Below are 21,314 nucleotides of genomic sequence, written 5' to 3'. Positions count from 1 at the left end.
GAATCGTAGATGCTCTTCAGTGAAACCAAGACCTTGCTCTCAACTGAAAATGTTTAAAACCAGCCTTGCAGCATTGTGAGGAGTTTTTTTTTTATTTCTGGAAAGCACTTGAAATCTAACCCGAGGTCACAAGTTAAATTAATTAGATGTTCACAAGCTCATCATCTACCAGATTGTGGTCTAAATCAGAGAATTGCCTCACACAGATACACTACAAGACATCAACAAGAAAACAATCTAACCTTGGAGGAGCCAGTATAGCTGGGTTGGTAGTTACATTTGGGACAGAAGGTCAAGTTGCCCGCAGGATTTGGGCTTATAGCAATGCTCTTGCTGCAATGCAGTACTTGGGGAATGCTATGCTGTCAAAGATGCTGTCCATCAGATGATATATTCAACTTGGGGCTCTTCTGTTGGTCTCTGTTGATAATTAAAGCTCCTGTAGCATTTACCACAGAGGAGAGGGAATAACTTTGGTTCCTCTCCAATATTCCCTGATAACAAAATAGGTTCTAAATGTGAGAGATATTGCTAAGCATATAAAGGTTCCTCCATTTACTTGCAGACATTAGCCTGCTTGTACAAGGTTTATTTTTTTTAAAACAGGCACTATATAAGGTCAAACCCTACACATTTCTAAAGTGTTCTTTTTCAGGCTTTGGGTTTACCCTGTAAGCTTGCACTGCAGTTTTCTGTATTATCTGGTTAACATGCCTTGTAAAGCCTTTCAAATGGCTTTAAAAGCCCTTTATTTCACACTTTTGTGAAGTATACGCTATAACTCTGGTGATATTTGCTTTACAGTTTTGATTGTGCCCTAATAGGTATATTCTTATCTTAAGGTTTTGGGAATTAAGCCACCATCCAAATGAGAACATAGCTCTTTAATGTTTTAACTAAAATAAAGCAAGATGTGTTTAAATGCATCTCTGAGTCAGCTGCGAGGGATGTCCATTGTCTTCAAGAAATATATAGAATGTAAAACTGTAGCATCATGCTATTTGGCAAAATCTTTGATCAATACATTTGATGCAATTTAGCTTGTGCCAACCTCTGTAGTTTGCATTTTGAAATAGCCCTGTTTTCAAGTGTGATTGACAGATTTTGAAGAGGACATTTAACACCAATTAGGAGGGAAATCCTGCCCCTACTGAAGTCAATGGGAGTTTTGTCACTGACAAACCTTCAATGGGCCAGGATTTCACCCTATGGATTTATACGATTTAGAAGCAAGAGTTCCATACACTGCACTTGAAATGAGACTCCTTTTACCTGCACAGGGATGCCACAGAAGCAGCAGCCCAGTGGCATATAAAAGCAGGAAAGGCATACCTTCCTTTCTGTTTGAGTGCAACAAGCCTGAAAAGTTTAGTGCAATTTTTTATACAATTTTCTCCCTATAAATTTCAATGGCCTCTCATCACAGTTGTCGGACTCCAAGGGGATGGACCATCTGGGGATGGACCATCTGTGATGCTGTTAGTATTACCCGTCATTAGGGCATAGCCATTAAGTAATTTGCACCAATTCACACCGAGTATCATGTGGGAGTTTGGAGATAACCTGCTTATGTAATTAACAAAGCACAAATACACCATCCCTTATCTTAATCTCTCTCTCATTTGTTTTTTTTCCCCCCTCTCAGTCTTCATTCACACTCTTGTATTCTGATTGCCACAGAAATCCCTCCCTTGATCCCCGCTGCCTCTGCCCTTTTACCTCCAAGGTTCTAGAGTGTGCCCCTCATATCGCTGCCTTGAAGGTCCCCCGCTCATCCCCAAAACCTTCTAATCAAGCTTCTGTCACTCGGTGTAACTACCCTTACTAGCCTCTTCCTGACCAACTTCCAGCACTACACTCTGTTAGTCTCTAAGGTGCCACAAGTACTCCTCGTTCTTTCTGCTGACACAGACTAACACGGCTACCACTCTGAAATCTGTCACCATGCAAGGCACTGCATTTAGCCATATGAAGTGGAAATCCATCAACTTCATCAAAGAACTCATACAGACACAGACAGACATCATCTTCCTTTCCAAATGCAAACAGATGGACATCATACCAAAAGGACTGAAGGTAAAAAATCCATTACAATCTACATACCTCACAGACTATGCTGACAGATTGTGCCACAGACTCTCAAAGAAACTGCGGAACCACCTCATCAACATCCTACACAGCAAACGAAAAGATTAAGAATGAGCTCTCAAAACTAGATACTCTCATAAAAAAACCAACCTTCCACACAAACTTCCTTGTGGCTGGACTTTACAAAAGCTAGACAAGCCATTTACAACACACACTTTGCTTCTCTACGAAGGAAAAAGGACATGAAACTATCTAAACTACTACATGCCACAAGGGGCCACAACAGTGGTTCCCTTACTCCACCCAACAATATTTTAATCTATCCAGCTATACTCTGAGCCCAGCACAAGAATCTGTCCTATCTCGGGGCCTCTCCTTCTACCCCTCCACCCCCACGAACATGATACAGTTCTGTGGTGACCTAGAACCCTACTTTTGACGTCTCCAACACAAGGAATATTTCCAAGACACCTCTGAACAGCATACTAACCCACAGAAACCTTCCTACCAACACTACAAAAAGAAAGATTCTGCGTGGACTCCTCCTGAAGGTCGAAACAACAGACTGGACTTCTACATAGAGTGCTTCCGCCGACGTGCACAGGCTGAAATTGTGGAAAAGCAGCATCACTTGCCCCATAACCTCAGCCGTGCAGAACACAATGCCATCCATAGCCTCAGGAACAACTCTGACATCATAATCAAAAAGGCTGACAAAGGAGGTGCTGTCATCATCATGAATAGGTCGGAATATGAACAAGAGGCTGCAAGGCAGCTCTCCAACACCACATTCTACAGGCCATTACCCTCTGATCCCACTGAGGGTTACCAAAAGAAACGACACCATCTGCTCAAGAAACTCTCTGAAAAAGCACAAGAACAAATCTGCACAGACACACCCCTAGAACCCCGACCAGGGGTATTCTATCTGCTACCCAAGATCCAGAAACCTGGAAATTATGGACACCCCATCATCTCAGGCATTGGCATCCTGACAGCAGGATTGTCTGGTTATGCAGACTCCCTCCTCAGGCCCTACACTACCAGCACTCCTAGCTATCTTCAAGACACCACTGACTTCCTGAGAAAACTACAATTCATTGGTGATCTTCAGGAAAACACCATCCTAGCCACTATGGATGTAGAAGCCCTCTAAACCAACATTCCACACAAAGATGGACTACAAGCCATCAGGAACAGTATCCCTGATAATGTCACAAAAAGCCTGGTGGCTGAGCTTTGTGACTTTGCCCTCACCCACAAATATTTCACATTTGCGGACAATGTATACCTTCAAATCAGCAGCACTGCTATGGGTACCCGCATGGCCCCATAGTATGCCAACATTTTTATGGCTGACTTAGAACAACGCTTCCTCAGCTCTCGTCCCCTAACGCCCCTACTCTATTTGTGCTACACTGATGACATCTTCATCATCTGGACCCATGGAAGAGAAGCCCTTGAGGAATTCCACCAGGATTTCAACAATTTCCATCCCACCATCAACCTCAGCCTGGACCAGTCCACACAAGAGATCCACTTCCTGGACACTACAGTGCAAATAAGCGATGGTCATGTAAACGCTACCCTATACTGGAAACCTATTGACCGCTATACTTACCTACATGCCTCCAGCTTTCATCCAGACCACACCACACGATCCATTGTCTATAGCCAAGCTCTAAGATACAACCACATTTGCTCCAACCCCTCAGACAGCGACAAACACCTACAAGATCTCCATCAAGCATTCCTACAGCTACAATACCCATCTGCTGAAGTGAAGAAACAGATTGAGAGAGCCAGAAGAGTACCCAGAAGTTACCTACTACAGGACAGGCCCAAGAAAGAAAATAACAGAATGGCACTAGCCATCACCTTCAGCCCCCAACTAAAACCTCACCAGTGCATCATCAAGGATCTACAACCTATCCTGAAGGATGACCCATCACTCTCACAGATCTTGGGAGACAGGCCAGTCCTCGCTTACAGACAGCCCCCCAACCTGAAGCAAATACTCACCAGCAACCACACACCACACAACAAAAACACTACCCCAGGAACCTATCCTTGCAACAAAACCCGTTGCCAACTCTGTCCCCTTTCTATTCAAGGGATACCATCATAGGACCTAATCACATCAGCCACGCCATCACAGGCTCGTTCACCTGCACATCTACCAATGTGATATATGCCATCATGTATCAGCAATGCCCCTCTGCCATGTACATTGACCAAACTGGACAGTCTCTACTCAAAAGAATAAATGGACACAAATCAGACATCAAGAATTATAACATTCAAAAACCAGTCAGAGAACACTTCAACCTCCCTGGAAACTCAATTACAGACTTAAAAGTAGCAATTCTTCAACAAAAAACTTCAAAAACAGACTCCAATGAGAAACAGCAGAACTGGAATTAATCTGCAAAATGGACAGCATTAATTTAGGCTTGAATAAAGACTGGGAGTGGATGAGTCATTATACTAACTAAAAACTATTTCCCCATGCTAATTTCCCCCCTTTGTTACTCACACCTTCTTGTCAACTGTTTGAAATGGGCCATCCTGATTATCACTACAAAAGTTTTTTTTCCTCCTGCTGATAATGGCCCACCTTAATCAATTGGTCTCATTAAGAGTTGGTATATTCTCTATATATATATCTTCCTACTGTATTTTCCACTGCATGCAGCTGATGAAGTGGGCTTTAGCCCATGAAAGCTTATGCTCAAATAAATTTGTTAGTCTCTAACGTGCCACAAGTCCTCCTTGTTCTCTCATCTGTGGCTTGTGACAGTCATTCACTCCCTCCTGAATTTGCTTTGCCCTTGGAAGTCATAATCCTGTTTCCTCCCCTCGATACGTTTATTTCCTTTACATATTCACGAGCCAGTTCTTACCTTTCTATCCCCCTACCATAAAAATCCTTATCTATGGCTTGCCTCACTTCAACTTACATTCAGATCACGGTATATCACACATTCCCTCCTCTCTAGGCTGTTCAAAACTCTGCTGTGCTCTAGACAACATTTCATGACAGTACTATTAGGCTTTGTATTAAATGCCCCCAGGCACACATTTGTTCATTTACATTATTCAGAACTGCAATTTTTTTCATGTAAAACTAGTCTTCATATGCTATCTCACCTCTGAGTTAAAGGTGTGGATTCAGGTCTAATTCTAGGATTTGGATTTATATTCCAAATCAGTACCAACACTGCAATACAGGTATAAGCCTTTGGATCCTTTTATATTCTACCCTTTTCTGGTGGCTGTCCATGCTAAGAATTCTATAATACTTTACCAAGGTGTAGGGGAAATTCCATTCTCGCTCTCAGTACCATTGATTATAAAGACAAAGGCTATTGCTAAAGACAAAATGGTTGCTCCATTTGCCTAATTTGTCTCCGCACCACCAGCAAGTAATTCGTTGATTTGTAAAGTAGTTTTGGTGTAAAACATGTGCAAAAGAAATTTTAACCATTCTATATGGTGCACATGATATATAAAACCAGATATTAAATTACCCAAGAAAGAAAATATTACATTGCCACATAAATGATAAATATTGATCATTTTGCATCAAAATGAAATCATGCCAAATCATAAATAATAAAAGTGCTTGAATATAGGTATATAGCAGGCAGTAAGCAGATTTACCACATAATTAAAGTGCTTAAGGCAAAACACAGACTTCTGGTATTTTCTAATTTCTAGTAAATCAGGGTGAGCTGGTAAATTCTGAGATCACTTAATTTAAAAGTATATTTACAAGTTAAATCTAACTGTAGTCTCTATTCTGTAAAGTAAACAGCAAGGAAACAGTGAGCATCTAATTTTTGAAATTCTTCTGGCTTTTCTTTTTGACCTTTGGTATTTGTATGTATCGACGCTTTCTCTAAACCATTGTACAAAAACACCTTGAAGTGTCAAGCTTTAAAAATGAGTCTTCGTTTCTCTTTCTCCTGTGCAGCTTGGATTATCTTGGCCTTGTCAAAATACATTCTCTAGTTAGAGGTTGAAAATATTTCCCTCCTGGCTCCTAAGTATTGATTTTTCAACACTCAACTCTGTCTGTCAGCTGAAGAGGTGAAAGGTGAAAGTTCATCCAGCACTGCCTGGCTTTACCTTCCTATTAATGTCATGCCCTTTCCACATTTGATCAGTTTATGTGATCACCAACAAACTGTTATTAAGCATATTTTACCTATGAGAAAATATTTAAGTCATGAATGATTTTAACACATACACACACCTTGAAAATTCAGGACTCAAATATGTTGCAACCAACTCCTTTTGTTTTTATCTGTTTTTTTAAAGTCTTGTTATGTAAATGATTGACTCAATTCAAACTGTACTATCTTATCTGAACACTAAGAGAAAGATTACATTCACTGCTTATGCTGTAAACCTTTTTAAGCAATAATGATCAATTTTGTTATTCTTACTCAAACGCAATCATGCTTTTTCTTACTGGGGGGATGCAAATTCAAATCCAAACAAAGTATTACATTAAACAAATTTAATAATCTCAGCTCAGTTCCCAGTGGACAGTAGTCCATGTCAGAAAATCTCGATGCATAATTTGGTTCCATTACTCTCCCTCTTAAGAGAGATCTAGGACTTGAATAACCAGAAGAGAGCATAGCTTTACCCACGCTACAGAGGATGTTGCTGAGGTTCTGGAAGATCATCACCATCTTTAACTGGTTGACTCACACTGTTCTCATAGTCAGAAAAGATAATAGCTTTCCCTCAGCACTTTCCGACTTCTTTTTTGTTAAGGAGGCCTGGAGTCTCTTGAACATGAATCTTCATCCAACTTAGTGAAATGTAACCTTATTCAAATAAATGTAAGAATTTATTTCTGTGCATAAGAAAAATAAAAATGAATGTCAAGTAAGTAATGGAACTAAGGATGCATTTGTGTGTGATCACATCACAGTTAGGATGATAATATAGGAACAATATCCTTCAATACTGTTCAGTTTTATTTCACAAACATATGTACATAGCATTAATACATACAGTAGCAATTAAGTGGAATCAAGAAATTTCTTGAGAGGCAAACATTTTCATCATTTAACATTCACAGTGACTTCAATCATTACAACATTTTCATACAGTTATCTCATCATGTCATCTTTAGCTTGTAAACCGCCAATAAAGCCACATACATCTCCACATTTACAAGGACAAGTCCAAATACAGTACTAACAAATCAATAAAATACTAAAAGCTTACACTGGAATGACAACACAAATTTTACTGCAGTGCTGAGAAATCTAATCTGTGTTGAAATTTGGGAGTAGGGTTAACAAAGTCACTGAAATGGAGATTTGTGTTTAACTAATGTGCAAATATTAGTTAAGCAGTTAGATAATCTATTTCCACCCACTAAGCATTACTGCATTTTCTAGCCAAGTAACACTAACTCCACATTAGATTGCAATCCTGACTGTTGCTTTAGATGTGTTGTATAAAACATTTGCAGAAGTGGTCATAATCTTCTGAAAATTTTGCTAATTTAGCTTTTGCTACATTTAACTATTTTTCAGTACTGGAAGTAGATTGCCCTCTTTCTTTTACAATTTTTTTGTAATCCATTAAATTTTTAGTTTAAAGCAAACTTTTAATTACACATGCAATGCAAGGTATTTTACTGTATACTAAAGAAAATCTTCTTTAGCATACCCATTGCTATTGTGTTTCCATTTAGATTTTAAAAATAAACATATATGTACTTGAAAAATATTATAACAAGTAAATATGACTTTGGAATGCCTATAGAAGAATGAATAAAATGTACCTTTTAATTTTCCTCATATGCCTATACTTAAATGTAGCACTACAGCATTTGATTCTACAGACAAATATTGTATATGCTGTGTAATTCTTTGCTTCTTGTCATGGAGACCTATATATATCTCTTTATAAATACAATGTACATGCATGTTGTATAAGTTTACTTTAAGGAAAAGCATCAAAAATTCTACTACAGAATTTTACCACCACTATATACTACAGCCTTGCCATAGTTAGAAAGAATAAGATTTACAGCAATATGAGATAAACATTCCTAATGGTCTTAATTTCTTACGTTGTTTGTAAAAACTATAGTAAACAACAGATATGTTGATTCTGGACTGTAGATCCTACTTTCATGTATAGTGTACTATACAGACTGCCTCTAGAAAACAATGCATTTGAAATTTAGAAGCCATTATTTTCTTTGTTCATTTTTTCTCATTCTATTGGATTTTATGGCAAGTACCACCTTTAACTTTATGTCATCATTTAATGTGAGCCTTCTCTCTTCTGTGAGTTTTCTAGACAAAAATGGCAAAGAAAATAAAAGCTATACAAACACTTATATCAATATGTTTAAATAAAATAGTATTTTATGGATTTTTTTTTTTACTTTGAGCATAAACCAGCATATTTTTCACATTATTTGATATTTCACAAAATGAGATATGTAAGAAAGAGGGAAAATGTGAACAATTATAGCTTACATTACAGAAGAATTCTCTTACTGGGGAAAATGTTTAAATATATTGGATTCAAATAACAACTAACTCACCTTTTACATATTTTCCATAATTTTTGAGTTGCTAAATATCAGTGATATCTGTGTTTCCATCAAGCGCACTTGCATTCTTACTCCTCAGTCCTTCAATGAAGCCAAACTGAGTTTGTGACACTGCAATAGTTTATACAGCAACAGGATGTGATGGCATAAATGCAGGATTCTCATTTTCCTGCAAGTTCCAGCACAAGTGGGAAAGAGAAAGGTCTTTTTAAAATATAAATATCTGCAGTAGAAGCAAAGGGAATACAGAAAAAACACAACTTTGTGCATAAGTATTCTTTTTTTCAAGTTTCATTTCCCCTCTTTAAGAGATTCTTGGTATTTACATGTGGACGGCTCATTCTTTCTTCCAGGTCACAAAAACAATGACCTAGTATGCCACAACTTCCAATTCAAGCAAGAACTTAAACTTTATGAGAGGAAATAGGCTTCTTCAAAATGAGAACAATGGCTACTCTTTTCCTGAAAACCTAATTCCTCATATACTTTCTCATGAATCCCATTACAGTTATCCCCAAGAAGCTAACTGCTAAACCCTATGAAACCTCACCCAATGGTCACCCCATAGTCACTAGAAGAAAGTACATGTAAACATAGAACCTTTTTGGTAAACAGTAAGCTTCTTTAAGAACCTCAAAAGGAAAATAATATTTATAATTAGGACTGCTCTGCATTACTTCCATTTAAAATGTAAAAGTGACTTGATTCAGCCCAACTTCAAAGGTTGGGGTATGATTCCTGAAAATACTGATCTAGTCAAGGAGTGCAACCTCAGTGATGTTGATTTTTTTCAGCTTCTGTTGCACCAAGCAACAAGAGCTTTCCCAATAGCCATCTTCGTCCCTCTTATCAACGGTAAGGAAAAACTACATGGTGATAGAATAACCACACTTGGTTGAGCTGGTGGACATACCTCTGAATCAATAGCTGGCAGAAGCAAGATTCTGCTCTAGGGAACCATGCAGAAATGTTGCAGTCTGGCTGGTCCCATTGGATGATTTATATAGGCACTGGTGTGGGTAATCCAGTGTTACAAAAGAACAGAGAAAGAGAGAATTACAGGGAATTGTACAACAAAAAATATATTTCTAGCAACAGAGAGCCTGACTCTAGACCATAAATCGATGTTCTTTGCCATCATGTGCCATAAGAATAACATTGCGATTGGAAGTCCAGATCAGCCGTGCCAATTTGAGTGCATTGTGTGAACCTGGTGAGGCAGGCTGGACAGGAGGCACCTGGTATGTTTTAATACAACGGAGCTGAGGTGCAGAATTCAGCATTCCAATACTTCCCAAAAGAGAGGTGTTCATCTGCAGTAATAGAAAAAGAAAGAGTCAACACTGAAACCAAAGGGTTTCTTGTGAAGAATAATTTAATGTGAAACAAAGCCTTTTCTCTTTGATATCTGCAGAAAACTTTTAATAAGACCTCCCAGTACCAGCTAAATGGCTGCCCTCTCTAATGACCTTCAATTAAAATTTTATTTAGTTCTCCAAAAACCACTGTTTTAAACTAAAGAGATGCTGAGAACCTAAGCAGTATGTTTGCAAATGCTTAATTAACTCTATACACAACTCTGCAAAATGAAACTAGTTGTGCTAAATTTAGTAGTGCATATATTACTGCTTTCCTTTTTTCTACCGATCTGTAGACTTTACATTGGTATAATCATAAGAACATAAGAACGACCATACTGGGTCAGACCAAAGGTCCATCCAGTCGAGTATCCTGCAGTGGCCAATGCCAGGTACCCCAGAGGGAGTGAACCTAACAGGTAATGATCTAGTGATCTCTCTCCTGCCATCCATCTCCACCCTCTGACAAACAGAGAATAGGGACACCCTGGCAACATTATCTTAAACGACACTTTTACAGCCAGATTTTAAAATGTTCTCCTCCCTTTTTTCCCTGCAAGACATGATGAAAATTATTTTTTTTTAAATTGGACTAAATGGAGAAATAAAGTACAGCCAAGTTTCTGGCTTTTGCAAGTTACACTCTTTTGCAAGGCATGGAAACTCAGCGAAGTTTAGAAACAGAATTAGTGGTAAAGAAATTAATTCCAGTCTCATCATTTGCCTTTTTAAAATTCCATTTTCCTTTGATTCTATCTACTTCAAATTAAATAGTGAGATCTCAACCAACATATTAGCTTAAACCTATAATGAAGTCTATCACTTTAATATATTAAAAAGTATCACCTACAACTTCTTTATATTCATTTAAACAATAGCATTTCAGAACTGAAGTAAGTAATCAAAAATTATAAATTATAACTGTTATATTTCTTTTGGAATATATATTGAAACATGTTAGAATCACAAAAATTAGAGATGGAAAAGACTTTTTGGATGCTGGAGTATATCTGCACAACAGAACAAGAGTGGTCCCAATGGCATAACAGAGAACTCATGGCGGACAGGTGAATTTCCAGACGACTGGAGAAGGGCAAACATAATACACCCATCTTTAAAAAGGGGAACAAAGAGGGCCCAGGGAATTACAGACCAGTAAACCTAACTTAGTTACTTGGAAAAATACTGGAACAATTGATAAACAATCAATTTGTAAGCATCTGTAGGATAATATGGTTATAGGAAATAGTAAACATGGATTTGTCAAGAACAAATCATGCTGAGCCAATCTAATTTTCTTCTTTGACAGGGTTACTGGCCTAGTGGATGGGGGGAATTAGTAGATGTGATATATTTTGACTTTAGTAAGGCTTTTGACACAGGCCCACATGACATTCTCATAAGCAAACTAGGGAAATGTGGTCTAGATGAAATTACTAATATGGTGGGTGCACAGGTGGTTGAAAGACTATACTCAAAGAGTAGTTATCAAACAGGGAGAGCCTATCTCTAATGGGGTCCCAGAGGGGTCAGTCCTGGGTCCAGTACTAGTCAATATTTTCATTAATGATTTGGATAATGGAGCGGAGAATGTGCTGATAAAATTTGTGGATGACACCAAGCCAGGAGGGATCACAAGCACTTGGAGGCCAGGTTTAGAATTCAAAACAACCTTGACAAATCAGAGAATGAGAGAGTTGTCTGAAATCAACAAGATGACATTCAGTAAAGTGCAAAGTACTTCACTTAGGAAGGAAAAATCAAATGCACAGCTACAAAATGGGGACAAGCTGGCTGGGAGGTAGTACTGCTGAAAAGGATCTCAGAGTTATAGTGGATCACAATCTGAACATGAGTCAATAATGTGATGCAGTTGCAAAAAAGGCTAATATTATTCTGGTATGTATTATCAGGAGTGTCATCTGTAAGACATGGGATGTAACTGTCCTGCTCTAATTGGCACTGGTGAGGCCTGAACTGGAATACTGTATCCAATTCTGGGCATCACACTTTAGGAAAGAGATGAATAAATTGGAGGAGAACAACAAAAATGATGAAAGGTTTAGAAAACCTGACATATGAGAAAAGCTTTTTAAAAAAGCCTGGGTTTGTTAGGCTTGAGAAAAGAAGATTATGGTGGGAGAGGGATCTGATAGTCTTCAGATATGTTAAAAGCTATTATAAAGAGGACGGTGATCAACTGTTCCCCATGTCCATTCAAGGTAGGACAAGACATAATGGGCTTAATCTGCAGCAAGGGAGATATTAGGAAAAACCTTCTAACTCTAAAAGTAGTTGAGCTCTGAAACAGGTTTCCAGGGAGGTTGTGGAATTCCCACAATTGGAGGTTTTTAAAAACAGACTGGACACACACCTGTTAGGGATGGTCTAGGTTTACTTGGTCCTGCCTCAGTGCAGGCAGGCTGGACTTGATGGCCTCTCAAGGTGTCCTCCAGCCCTACATTTCTATGATTCTGTGATAATCTTTTAAAAAACAACAACAAAAGCTTCACCCTCTTTCTGCTATTTATATCAACAAAATATTAAGAGATGAAACCTTTAAACATATTTGTTGATCTATATTCTTTGAAAAATTGTCCAATATTTTTGAATTATATTTTGTTATATGTTTTAAAAACAAGAAAAACTCCCTCAAAAACTTCCATTCTATTAAATGCTCCAATACTCTTGAAAGTCTCCCCATATAAAAATGTATTAGGATGCTAGGATTTCTATACAATAGGTAGATGATGGTCCAGCTGTATACCTAAGACTGGGCACTTGAAACCTGGGCAAATCTTAGGACATTTAAGATGTGTTATTGCTGACACCATGTTCTGAATTCTGATCAGTACAAAATATAAGCCATTACTTTTTCTAGCCCTTCTCAGCAGCAGAATGGTGTCAGAGAGTGTAAATCATGGCATCTCTAGCAGGGAGCATGCAAGCACCACTGACATTTTCACAATTTAAATCATCTTGAGTAATAACCCTTTTAAGATGACTAATGTTACTGATTTTCCTGCATTAATAATAGTACCGAATAGAACACAGAGGGGAAAAAAATCACTAGTGCACCAGGTCACATTTTAAAACTAAATGCATAGGTACATTTAACTCTTTATGTAAAAGCCAGCTTAACATGAATAGATTTATACACAGTAAAATCTGGCAATTCACATTTTTAAACCTGTGCCTGAATATGAAGTTTTTTTAAGTGAGGTCCCTTTTCTATGATTCTATGTAAAAGATCAAAATCAATAAGCCTGATTGCTTTCCCAGGTAGTTAAACTAAGTATATGTACTGATGGTTGAACATTTTTACTGTTCTTATTCACTATTTCAGAAAGCACAATATATGATGGATAATAATTCAGCACTTTTTATGGCATGTACAGTATTACTGAATGGCATACAGAAAATTGTGGAAGATTAAAAAAAAACATTAACTAACATCCGCAGGCATACTGGGTCCAGTCTTGCAGTCTTACTGCTGGCAAAACTCCCACTGTCTTTGATGGGTATTGTGCCTGCATGAACTGCAGAATCAAGCCCACTTGTTTTTCAGATAACTATTATTTAAGTATATAATTTAAAAACACTTTTACATCCTTCGGCCATTTGAGTTGGTTTTCCTATTTAAATGCATATGTTTTAAAACTCTTAATGACATGTAAGGTAAAGGTGAATGTTAATTGCTTAAAAATATGAATGGAAACTAAACGTAAAGCTATAAATACCCCAATACATTAATGCCAATATCTTTTTCTTTAGAATTCAATATGAATTGATTACACATGAAAGCGAGGGACAGGTTATGCACAAATGAGGGTAGTGCTGTACATACTTCCCCATCCAGCTTTGCCAACAAACCTTCACTCTGACTTGCTATTTCCTTTCTGTTGTCTCTTGGGTTCTGCCAATCATGCTACACTGAGTGCTGATGTTTTGCTATGATCAAAGGGGAACTAAATGGCAACTACTAAAATCCTTTATACTGGTGACCTGAAATAGAATTGGAACTCTGAGCTCCAGAGGAAAAAAGGGACAGAGCTATCCAAATGTACCCTATCACACAGCCCAACTGCAAAGTCTTCTAAGGAAAAGAAAAAAAAAAGTCTAAAGATCCAACTCTGCATATGGATCTGTTCTTGTTCCCTTTGCAGGATAAAAAAACCATAAGAAAGAAAAATATTGTTCAAACTATTAATTTAAACTCAAAAGGATAGAAATGTTGTTATCCTGCTTTTTATAAAGTGCACAGTTCACTTTTGGTACTATATAATATAAATATATATTAACAACAATAAGAATTTTGATTAAAATACTTAGATCAAATTCTCAAGCCTTAGCATAAAAATTCATTTAAAGGAAATAAAAACAAACAAACGAAAAACCACAAACACCTGCTTAGAGGGTCTACTCACTAAGTGCAGGGCAGGCTCTTGTTTGGTCAACCATCAATGTACCCTTACATCTACAAGGCATCAATACAAGTTATAGAAGTATGGGTATTTGATTAAGAATATAGTGTTATTCCATGAAGTTCCAAACTTATTAATGTTCTGGAGTTACCTAGAGGTTACATATTTTTAGTGTGCACATGAACAACAAAAAACACAGTGCAGTAACTCCTTGCTTAACATTGTAGTTATGTTCCTGAAAAATGCTACTTTAAGCAAAACGATGTTATGTGAACCCAATTTCCCCATAAGAATTAATGTAAATAGGGGGTTAGGTTCCAGGGAACTTTTTTTTTGCCAGACAAAAGACTATACACACACACACACACACACACACACACACACACACACACACACAGAGAAACAATTTAATACTGTACACAGCAATGATGATTGTGAAGCTTGGTTAAGGGGGTGGAGTCAGAGGATGGGATATTTCCCAGGGAATGCCTTACTGCTAAATGATGAACTAGCACTCAACTGAGCCCTCATGGGTTAATGCATTGTTGTTAATGTAACCTCACACTCTACAAGGCAGCATGAATGGAGGGAGGGGAGACTGCATGGCAGAGAGAGAAGAAACACACACCATGTGTGTGTGTGTGAGAAAGAGAGAGACGCACATTGCCCCCTTAAGTACGTTAACCCCACTCTAAGTACACTGTCTTTTTAAGTAGATCAGCAAGTTGAGACAGCAGCTGCTGCCAGCAAGCTCCCCCCATCCTGAGTCGTGTTGTGCCCCCCCCGCCCCACTGTGGAGACGGGGTAAAGGAGCAGGGGGCAAGAGCAGCAGGAGGGGGACACCCTGACGTTAGCACCTCTCCCCCTCCACCCTGCACAGCAAGCAGGAGGCTCCCGGGAGCAGCTCCAAGGCAGAGGGCAGGAGCAACACAGGGCGGTGGGGGGAGGGACAGCTGAACTTCCGGCAATTGATAGCCTGCTGGGCGGCTGTCGCACAGGGAACTCAGAGGAGCTGATAGGGGGGCTGCTGGTCCACCCTGGTTCCAAGCCCCCACCAGCTAGCTCCAACGGGCTGCTCTTCCTGCAAGCAGTGGACAAAGCAGGCGGCTGCCAAACAACGTTATAAGGGAGGATTGAGCAACTTTAAATGAGCATGTTCCCTAATTGATCAGCAACGTAACAATGAAACAACATTAACTGGGACAACTTTAAGTGAGGAGTTACTGTAAAACTCACCCCCCTACATTTAAAAATAGTAATACAAAGGTATATTATTATTTATGTAGGAGCATTGGTAATCACAGATATCGTCACAGATATAAAATGCAAACAGAGGAGGGTGGTCTAATAGATAGGGTGCTAGCTTCCTGGAACTCAGGGATCCAGGTTCAATTCAATGACATGCCACACCCTTCCTGTTTCCTTGGTAAAGTTGTGTGGTCTCTCTGTGCCTCAGTTCTCCATTTGTAAAGTAAATGGAAATAATAGTACTTCCCTCTTTCACAAGTATGTTGTGGGGAGATATATATATTAAAAAACTGTGAGATGCTCAGATAATTCTACGGTAATGGGCAATATATCAGCACCTAAGATAGACAGAGGTCCATATTGCAAGGACCTTATCTGTTTATACATATATATTTATTCAACAGATACATTTATACAATTTATAATCTATTTATACAGATAACATGAGTGAATACATTTGTCAAAATGTTACCCTAAGTAACTAAGGAGTCTAAGTCTAATGTTTAAGTGATTTAGGCATTCAGGAACCTAAATCCCATTGATTTTCAATGGTACTTAAATTGCTAAGGGCCTATGTCACTTTTGAAAATGTTACCCTTTATCAACATGCCTGTGTGAGAGCATCACAGACAGCATGTGAAAAAGAACTAGTGGGGCAATAAAATAGGGGGAAGCAAGAGAAAAATCAGTGGGGAGATATAGTTCTGTATATGGATTCTCCAAAATGAGAGCATTTATGTTCTGGTTTCAGCTTTAAGTTTTGGAATTTCCTGATTTTTGGGATGGTTGTTATTTCAGCCATAATGATACACTATTTTTTCCTTTGTCAGAGGTTACACTAGTACTGAATAACATTTTTTAAAAAGACCCAAAAAGTTGACTGTACAAATGCCAAAAACTCAGCCCCATTTACAATACTAGCATCGCGTATATACCTTTGCCTTTTGTGTATATTCTTACCTGCCAAAAGGAGATGTGACTGTCTGTGTTGGAATAAGTGGCAAGGTACCGTCCATCAGGAGCGAAAGCCACAGCAGTTATTGGCCCTTTATGGCCATGGATAGTCTAACAAAGAGGAAAACATGTAGTTTAGAAGATTAATTACTCAGCACCATTATGGTGCCACACAGACACAAATTGAACACAAAGCTAACAGAATGTGTATCTATAGAAATGACTTATAGATATAGGTCATAACTGTCAGTTAAAACTAAGTATAGTGAAGAGATCATAGTCTGGCAAACTGAAAACCAAATATAATTTCATTATTTCATAAATGAGAGGGAATTCAGTGATAGTGTAAGGCAGCACTAGGACAGCCTTGGAGGCAGAAGGCCTCTCTCTCTCTCTGTGTTCTCAGAACAGCTGCAGCATGTACAGCAGCAGCTGAAGCTTCCCCATGCCCCATTGTTATACATCAGTCCTAAACTAGGTACAACAGTAATACAGTCTCTATGCCATCCTTGCCTTCTCTACGGAGACTGTTAATTATGCCAGTCGTGGTGGTTTTGCATACAAGTAAGTGAACATTTGTCCATTTTCAGGGATTCTGAAGAAATGTTCTGATCGAATAGTAGAAAAAGGTTCAGACTTTCAAAATTACGACCTTAACTAGAAGAAAAGGGAATTATTCTTCTCTTGGCTATTTGTAGTAATAGTGCTAAACTCTTGGTTTAAAATGTCAGGCATGAGATTCAGAAGCTGACTGTCCAGAAACCTTTGGTGGAACAACTTCAAGCATTTACTTGCCAACCTTCATCTGCTGCGAAGGTGATTAGACCTATACCTGTTACCTATATCCTATCCTGTTACCTATATCCCGTCTACAGCTTTATAGTCACATGATCAGTGGTTCTTTCTTGTTACTCAGCTTCCAAATCTCATGCCTTATGTTTGAAATCTTGGAGAATTTTTCACCTATATCTTGTATATCTTTGGAGAATGCTAAATTCCAATGAATCTGCAGATAATATTTTTGCATAGCTCCCCAACATTCTCTTCCCCTCTGTATAAATATGTAGTATGAAGGATACAGCATCTTTTTGTGGCAGCTGGTGTGGAGAAATAATATGGATTCCCACAGCTATTCAGTGACGATGTCTCCTGCCTATTGCCAGGGGTTCCAGTTGTTGTGTAATGTCAAATTAGGAATTAGATGACAGCAAATTAGGACCACCATTTCCAGTACTACAATCACAGACCCCATCCTGCTTGATTATTATATGTGGACATTAGACTCAGGGCTATGACCTTTGGAGAGGCCCAGAGCATATTGAATACATTTCCTGTTGTCCTAACAATGATTATTTACAAGTTGACTGACATTCTGCCAGCTGGTATACACCTTCAAAGGCGGTGTGGGGGAGGGAAGTCTCTCTCACTGGGTTTCATTTCTGTTAGCCGCAGAAAAAAGAACCACCATATGCAGTTTTCTCTCACTTAAAGAAACGGCAAATGGGACATTGGGGAGAGAAGAGTCAATCAAGAAGCTTTCTCAAATAGGGAGAGGGTTGTTAAATGATTCTCACGTAATCCCAATAGGAGCCCCTCTCTCCCCACCCCCCATCTTTCATGATTAGAAGTTAACCTCTTTCTCCCTGATCCTTAACGACATGTACTCTTTAAAAACCAAACCATGCCTTTGCCCATGACTGGTGCTTATATTTTTTTTCCTATCTTGGGCTGCTGGAGGTAGTTATCACTGCTCTTCAGAGGACCAGAGAACTTCAGGAGTGGAGAGGCCCACAGTAAGATGTTGGTAGGTTATTTGCATGAGATCTCCTCTTGGTGCAATTTTTTTCTTTGACTTCTGTGTAGCAGAACTGACCTTTCCTCCACCTGCTCTGGAGTCAGTATCCATGAATGGCTTTTGACAATTTATATGGCTCAAAAAGCTTCATAGATAAGATAAGATAGAATAGGAGTCTATGTTTATCTACCATAATTAAACAAATGTAAATCAGAGGACACAGAAAGAGAAAAGTAATTTAAAATAAAATGAAATAATTAAATTACTGGTCCGGATAGAGTCTTTGCACAACATTAACATGACACATTTTTACAGTAGGAGTTTATCATCCCATGGTAGCAGTAACTCAAGGAAAGAACATATGACATGATATATTTAAATCTGAAATGTCACCATAAAATTCACTATAACCATTACCATGACAGCAATCAATATTTTTGAAGCTTACAGACAGTAAGCACACTCCATTCTCTGTTATATGAAACAAGAAAGGTGCTATTTGGAGGAACACGTGATAACATTACAATAACAAATGAGAAAAATGCTCAAGACTAAATTTTCAAACAAGCCCCAGAAACTACACCGACAAAGTTTGACAGTGTGCCACTTTGTACACAGAAAAACCTTCACTTGCACTCAGAGTGGGTATTCCTGCTATTACAATACATGTTTTGCTTTGGCACCTATGTGCTTGCTTGAATACCCAAAAGGCACAGGTACGTTTTTAGAAATCACTCCTTCTCAGCAGGTCCCCCATCAGCAAATGAAAATGCATTTGCAGGCCACTGCAAAGGAAAATCTCCATCCTAACAAGTATACAAAAGAGGTTGATTTCAGAGCCAACAAATCACAGAATCACAGATATATAGGGCTGGAAGGATCCTCAAGAGGTCATCTGATCCAGCCTCCTATGCTGAGGCAGGACCAAGTACTCCTAGACGATTCTTGACAGGTGTTACAAATCATCCACATTCTCTACAAGCAAGTCTTGTCCCCTAACTACTTTCCCTCACAATAAGCCTAGATCCTCTGCAGGAGGAGAAAGGCACTGGGGCCAGTGCAATTTAGTAAAGTCTGAAATTCTCGAAATCTACCTCTCCACTTTATTCACATACCAAGAGGAGAGGAAAATAATCAGGAAAACAGAGACAGAATCGGGGATCGGAGGAGTGTGTGTGTGTGGGAGCAAATGGAACACATTCTCAATTTGTAACCACTTAAATGTTCTCAACGTAATTGTTTTCGGGGACCAGAATTTAGAGCCTCAAGGGCCACAGGGTGGACACCGCTGCATTACACCTGATCTGAGCCTATTTTCCTTGCACATTTAAAACTCCCAGTGACATCACTGAGCATTTTGGATGCTCAAGGGGTGCAGGACCAAGCACAGGACAAAAGGTTCTATAAGAATGAAAAGAACTACATAAGAGCAAGGTATTAATTATTAATTATTATTATTAAGCACTGTGTCTCCAAGTGTTAAATCTCCTAAACTTTGGCCAGAAAAAGAAACCCCTGCCCTCTCTCTGTCTCAAATTCAGCAAAGCAATACCAGAGTCCCAACAAGGAATCTATTTTTGTGTAAATTTGTATTTAGGCCATTTTCATATCTAATTGTCCCAAAGACCAGGAGAGATCATTTGAAGCCTCTGCAGTCTGTTATGTACATTCTTATTTACAAAAATGTTGAAACCCATCAAATATCCAGAGAGAGCACCAAAACCATTCGAGTCAATGAGTAAATGTAAACTTAGGTATGTGCTTTTCAGTCAACATTTCTGTTTTAAATATTTTGACAATTTCTTTTCAACTGCTTCAATCTCTCAGCCTATAAAATTGAATTAAATCAGTTTAGAAACAAATCCCTTGCCAACTTACAGTTTTTAAATCAAATCAAAGCCATTTGTCAGGTATCTTAACAAAATATGGCTTTAATTGAATTGCTTTTTAAAGTATAATACTTAGGTTAAAAAAATCAGCTTTAAACTGAATGTCTAAAATATTTACTTGGGAGTTTATTGTTAAGTGGGAGTAATAATTCTTTTATGGGCAAACTAACCTGTCAAACTAAGTTGTTTTTATTACGTAAATACTTGCATGGCCTGAACTTTGTTCTACTTGGCTACCTTCCAATAATACAATTTGATATTTTTAATATCTTTTATATTTTTAGTAAAAAATTATTTTTGCGAATACAGACTAACACGGCTGTTACTCTGAAACCTATATTTTTAGTGAATTTAGTGCTCATACTAAAAAAAAATCTACAAATAATGGAAAATGCATATTTAATTAAGTCTTAAAATACATAGGATTTTATATTAGAATTTCAAGTTTCTAATATTTAAAAAGGTATTTAGGCTTAAAAAGTAAAAAAGACTTATGACTGCCAAAAACTACAGTACACATCTCCCAACAAAGCACGTACTTGGCATGTTTTATCACCACTTGCCCTTCTGAAAATGGGAAAGCTCTTGGGACGCACAGGCTTGCAGCACTGTTCCTTTCCCACTGATCGACATAATCATTTATGTCCGAACTTGATTAAATTAGCAGCATGCAATTAAAATCTTTTGGACCACTGCCATAAAAAAATGTTAATTAAAAGTTCAAACCTTTTGTAGTAGATGAAATGTAAAGGAATTATTTAAAAGGCATAATACTCAACCACTAGTGGTACATAACATTTTTTCACATATACTTTAAACCAGCGGTTCTCAAACTTTAGCAACCCGAGGACCCCCATTTTGATTTAAATTTTTTTGCGGACCCCAAAGCTCCCCACTCAGTACAAGGCCCTGCCTCCACTCCACCCCTTCCCCCAAAGGTCCACCCCTCCCTCCCCTGTCTCT

The 21,314-nt window shown here is 38.3% G+C and overlaps 1 protein-coding gene across 6 annotated transcripts in view; it reads right to left on the bottom strand.

The window, feature by feature from the left end:
- Positions 1-7,061: 7,061 nt before the first annotated feature.
- Positions 7,062-21,314, bottom strand: part of WDR7 (WD repeat domain 7) — a 346,125-nt gene continuing 331,872 nt past the window's right edge. For all 6 annotated transcript variants that reach the window (XM_007055311.4, XM_043547548.1, XM_043547547.1 and 3 more), the window contains 2 exons: positions 16,674-16,778; positions 7,062-9,996 (listed from right to left, as the gene is read on the bottom strand). In XM_007055311.4, coding sequence (XP_007055373.2) covers positions 9,793-9,996; positions 16,674-16,778 — 309 coding nt within the window. In that variant the 3' untranslated portion in view covers positions 7,062-9,792. The remainder of the gene's footprint in view (positions 9,997-16,673; positions 16,779-21,314) is intronic.

The sequence above is a fragment of the Chelonia mydas genome, chromosome 5, assembly GCF_015237465.2.
Source record: "Chelonia mydas isolate rCheMyd1 chromosome 5, rCheMyd1.pri.v2, whole genome shotgun sequence".
Taxonomy (NCBI): domain Eukaryota; kingdom Metazoa; phylum Chordata; order Testudines; family Cheloniidae; genus Chelonia; species Chelonia mydas.
Note: the sequence above shows the minus strand (reverse complement) of the source record. Positions and strands in the feature narration are given on the sequence as shown.